This window comes from Tupaia chinensis, unplaced genomic scaffold (genome assembly GCF_000334495.1).
Source record: "Tupaia chinensis unplaced genomic scaffold, TupChi_1.0 Scaffold000047_1, whole genome shotgun sequence".
Classification (NCBI taxonomy): domain Eukaryota; kingdom Metazoa; phylum Chordata; class Mammalia; order Scandentia; family Tupaiidae; genus Tupaia; species Tupaia belangeri.
In genome coordinates, this window is record NW_006159505.1 from 6,191,481 (window position 1) to 6,196,645 (window position 5,165).

The 5,165-nt window shown below is 58.1% G+C and overlaps 1 protein-coding gene across 1 annotated transcript in view; it reads right to left on the reverse strand.

Moving 5' to 3' along the window:
- CTSD (cathepsin D) overlaps window positions 1–3,886 on the reverse strand; it is a 13,098-nt gene extending 9,212 nt beyond the window's left edge. Inside the window, 2 exon segments of the mRNA XM_027774333.1 lie at window positions 1,502–1,667; window positions 3,716–3,886. Coding sequence (XP_027630134.1) covers window positions 1,502–1,667; window positions 3,716–3,783 — 234 coding nt within the window. The 5' untranslated portion in view covers window positions 3,784–3,886.
- Window positions 3,887–5,165: the final 1,279 nt, after the last annotated feature.

Here is a 5,165-nt window from a genome sequence, read left to right on the forward strand (position 1 = left end):
CACATAGTCGACCATGGTTCGAGTCCTGGACCCAGTGGCTTAAACTCACACCAGGCGCATGTGTGTGCATGTGCCCAAGATCCCAAGAAGAGAATGGAGGAGAAGGGATTGTGGCGTGGCCATCCCCTCTGGGAGGTGATTTCTCGCTTTCTATCTCTCTGTCTCTCTCTGTCTTTCTGGCGAGTACACGCACCCTATAGCAAAAACCTCTCCAAACAAACAAAAACATACTACTAGTAACATGATAACAGTCTAAATTTCATTGCTTTGGACCAACTCTCTCATTTATTAGTTGTATTAATAAAGAGCCCAGGCTGTCCACTAACCAAACTAAAGCCCTCTGCATAACTCTGAAAACTTAAACACAACTTCTCTGAGCTTAATTTTTTTTTTTTATCAGCGAAATAGAAATACTCAGAAATGCCAGTCAGTGGCACAGAGGTTAAGATGGTTGGCTCTCACATAGCTGACCCCACAGACCCTACCTTTCAGACTCAACAGCTTAAAAAACATGCTTGGATGTGTGTGTGTGTGTGTGTGTGTGTGTGTGTGCATGTGCTGGGGGATCAGGAACTGGTCACTCAGGTCCCAGACAGATGGTGCCCCCCCCACCCCCGTCTAGTCACATGTCGGTGAGTCTCAGGCTTCCTGTCACACTACCAGGGCTCAGGCCAAGCAGGACAGAGGGCATGGCCACCCACCCCACTCCATGGGCCAGAACCCAAAGAATGCATGACAGTGAGGGGCTCCTTGAGACTTGGGGCAGGGGCACACAATGGTCCTAGGGAGCTGCAGAGACACCAGGCTCGAGCTTGAATGTGTCCCCAAAAACGTGGGATCTGGCCAGCCAAACCCCAGCTTGCTAAGTGTCTTTCAGATGTTCCACCTCTGTGCCTGTTTCCCCTCAAGGAACAGTAGGCACAACGGGGGCTGCTGAGCAAGGAGAAGATAGCAGGGGGGCAGGGACCAGGCCTTGCAGGAAGACAGATAGATAGAGGCTCCAGGGCAGCACATCACACCCAGGCAGGCAGGCAGGCCCAGATAACCAAGCGCAAGCAGGTCCCAGGGCCTCAGGGTTCCTCAGCCTGCAGCCTCAGGGTTCAGAGCTGGGTTTGATTCTAGGCCCCCTCATACCCCATGGGAGGATCATGAGACTTAGACACCAGCACAGCTCTGAGCTGACGGTCAGTGCTCAGGATGCACAGAGGGAATGTCGCCGTGATGCTGAGGTTGCCCCACATTGGCCCTCTAGCCATGAGCCAGACCAAGACTCCAGTGGCCATGGGAACCCAGTTAGGACAGCAGGAGGTTCTAGCATGCTCAGCCCGAAGGGGGTGAGTGAGCCTGAAGCCATGCCCCTCCCCCACGGAACAGGTGAATTACTCAAAACCGCTAGTTACTGAGAATAAGAGGGGAGTATTGTACCGGGTCACAGAGACTTTCCTCATAGCCAGCCCTGCCTGACCCAGAGTCAACCGTCGGCTCCCGCCCACGTACTCACATCCATGTAGTTCTTGAGTATTTCCGGAACAGGCCCCTTGGTTGCAGCAGGTGTGGGTGCCTCCTGGCTGTACTTGGAGATTGGCTCGTGGGCAATCAGGTTTTCCACAGGGCCCCCCATCTCGGTCAAGGTCCGGCGGATGGACGGGAACTTGTGCAGTGGGATTCTGTCAAGATAGAGTTGGGGCCTGTCAGGGTGGGGGCGCTGGTGGTAGCCTGCCTTCACCCCCACCCTGGGACACTTCTGCCAAGGTAGGGCAGCCTGTGTGTGCTGCCTATGCTGTGTGCCTCCCTGGATGCCCCAGGCATGGCCAAAACCAAATTCCTGCTTATTACCCCAATCTGCAGGCTAGTGTCCCCCAAGTCAGTAAATGGCAACCCATCAACACTCCCAGGCTGCTCGGGCCAAAGTCCTGGGAGCCCCAGACATGTACCTCCCTCCTCGTACCAAGCACACAGCCAAGCTGGAGGCCAGTGTGCCTGCCCCTCCTGGCCACCATCCCATCCCAGCCCCTGTGCTGGTCTCCTCTCCTGCCTTTGCACTGCTCTGGACTCTTCCAGGATGGTGGCCAATGAGGTCAATCTGGGGTGTTGGTGGATACCTGCCCAAAGCCTTCTGAGGTGCCCACTGTACCCGGACCCTATACCAAGGTGGTCCACACCTCCAGGGCAGCACTGGCAGCTCTGATCGTGTGACCTCCCTAGGCAGCCTCCTCCTAGTCATCAACTCCATCCCCAGAAGCCCTTCTAGACTACCCTAGTCACCTTTCACATGACCCTGTTTCTGCCCAGCACCCTTGGCCTATGCTGCACTTACTGATGGGTCCCTCTTTTCTCACCATGATACAGGCCCCAGGAGGAGAGGTCCATACCTGAGGCACTAGAGGTTTCTATGCCTCCTCCAGACATTCCTCTTGGCATCCTGCTCAGAGCATCCCTCCAAGAAGTCCTGCCCTCCCAGTATGCACCCCAGCCTAGGGTGGCCACGAAGTCTTCCCTGAGCGTGAGGGAGCTCAAGACTGAAGTCAGGTGTCCTATACCTGGGGCAAATGGCAAGGTGAAGAGTCCCTGCTCCTTCACCCAGAGTCATTGGCATCCCACGTCTGAGCTCGCTCCCTGGTCCAAGGAGAGCTTGTCTGAGTTTTTAATCTCTTAGGAAAGTCCCTCCCTGATCCAAGGATTTGAGAGTTCAAGTTCATGGCTGGCTCTTCCTGGCATGAGAGGGGTGTTCTCTAGGAAGACGGGGTCTTTGCCTAAAAGCTGTTGGGCTGAACCAGCCTGGGTTCTGGCCTGGGGGACACACCTTCCAGGAGTCAAGGAAACAGGTGCCAGCAGTCCTGCAGGACCTGGGAGCATGTGGGAGAGGCCTTGGCTCAGGTGCCCTGTCCCCCCAGGAAGGCTCAGGCTCCTTTCCTCACTGCTCTCTGGGCACTCCAGGAGAGGGGAGGCCTGTGGGTGGAGCTGGCAAGGCCAAGGCAATCTGGGTCCTGTGGCTACTCCTCCACAATGCTCTGAGTCTACGGGCCCTAGGCCATCGCCCACACAGGGTGATGGATCAGGTCCAGCCCCACCCAGCCCCCTGACCACCCAGCCTGCTCCTATGATCTCAGCCACCTGCCCACAGGCAGCAGGTCCACAGTAGAGTAGAAGAAAGCTCCACGCAAACGCCCCAGGCCAAGGTGGGGACTGGGGCAGAATGAGGTCAGCCCACCTCACCCACCCCTCCGCCTCCTGGGCCTGTGGTAAGATTCTCTGGAGCAAACTGTGCAAGGCCATGCCCCAGCTCACAGCTGGCAAAGGGGTGCCCCGAGAGAAAACAATTCCCAGGTTCAAGGCGCTCCAGGGCCTATGCCTGGGTCTCCAGACTTCCACACGCGACCCTGAGCACAGACACCCCAATTTCACCTGAACCAACACTACCTCCTTCCCCACCCCATGGCCCTAGGGAGGCTGCAGTCAGCCCCGAGTCAAAGTTACTCTCATGACCCTTCAAGGCCGACCCTGGGGTTGAGACAGGTTGAGGGACGTCTGGCAGCTTTGCCTGGGGTCGTGAGCCTGGCAAGGACCCTGGGCCAGCGCTGCACTTAAACAGTTACAGCGCCATGCAAGCAGGTGGGCCCTGCAGGAGGCCAAACAGGCGGCCATTGGTGCATCCCAGCACGGGAGAGGCGCAGGGCGCACGGAGGACGCCGGGGCTCGGCGGCCGGGGCCTTACCTGATCAGCGCAGCGGCGGGCGCAATCAGCAGCCCGAGGGCGAACAGCAGGAGGACGGGGGTCTTCATGGCGGCGACGACGGGTCAGAGCTGAGTGCCAGAGGTCGCGCGCTTATACCCGGGATGACGGCGCAGTCAGCCGGATCAGCTGACCGACTTGTTTGCCCCGGAGCCGATCACGTGGGCCTGCAGCCGGCAGCGCGGTAGGCGGAGCCTGGGCGGAGCGACCCCGGCCTCGCCCCTCCTGCCGCCCGGTGCTGAAGCGCCCTTCCCAGCCCTGCCTCGGGCCCTGCCTCCGGACCTGCCTCTCCAGTGCTGCCATCTCGCTCACCGCCCTCGTTTCCCGGGTTGGCGGCCGGTGCTCCAGTTCTTGGGTTCTGTTTCTGACGTGCATTCCAGGACATGGGGCAAGGGTGGCAAGAACCAGCCCAGGCATGAGGGACCAAAGCCTGTCGCCACACTTGGGCCTCCATCTAGACAGTCCCTTGGGCTGCTGCTTCTTAGCTTCCAAGCAAAGCCCGGGCTCCCAATCCATGGCGGTCGCAGCATGCCCCACGCCCAACGCACGCCAGGCCCTCTGTAGGCCCTGAAACCCAAGCATGCAGGCGGCTCCGCAGCTGGTCCCACGCTCCTGGCTTCTTCCCTTCCACCCCAACAGCGCCTTAAGCTTCTCCACCAGCTCCTCCGGGGAACAGGTTCCCCAGGCCTCTTCCCCTCCTACTTTTCCTTTGTTCTTGATCCTCTCCCAGGTGCCTTCTTCTCTAGAAGCCTCACCAAGTCCCGGCCACCCAGATGGACCTCAGTCTGCCTCTGCAAGTGCCCACTTCCCACCTCCCCAGAACAGCAGCTTGCTTGCCCCTGCCCAGGTCCCAGGCCCTCCTTAAGTCCTTGCAGCCCAACCCACAGTCTACTGTCCCTTGAGTCCCATTTATAGACACGGTATTGTTCTCCAGAGGCCCCATGGAGGCCCTGTCTCCTAGTACCAGCCACTCCTCTGGGGCCTCAGGACCTGTTTGTGTATGAGCCTTGTGGGTGTTAGGATTCCAGCCTCAACCCTGCAGAACCCGTAGTGGACAGCTGACTTCAGGACCTCACCCTTCACCTTTCTCTCCTTCATTCATTCCTCCTTGTCTGGCTGTGTGCCTTCAGGAACTGAGTTAGGTGCCCTGTGAGAGACACCGGGTCCATTCCTGGACTCTATGGCCATCAGACTGACCAGGGATGAGAGCAGACCAGTTGAGGCTAGGCCCTCATTTATTTGGTTGTAGAAAAGATGGGAGTTCTAATCCTGGCTGTTGTGAACCACAGAGAGCCACAGAACCTCCATTTTTCCTTCTGTAAAGTGAGGTCAAGGGTTTGTCCCCCTCATCGGGAGCTGGGAGGACCAATCAAGAAAAAGCACCCTGGATGGGAGCCCCTTGGGGAGGTTTCTTGTGGTCCACATGATCATT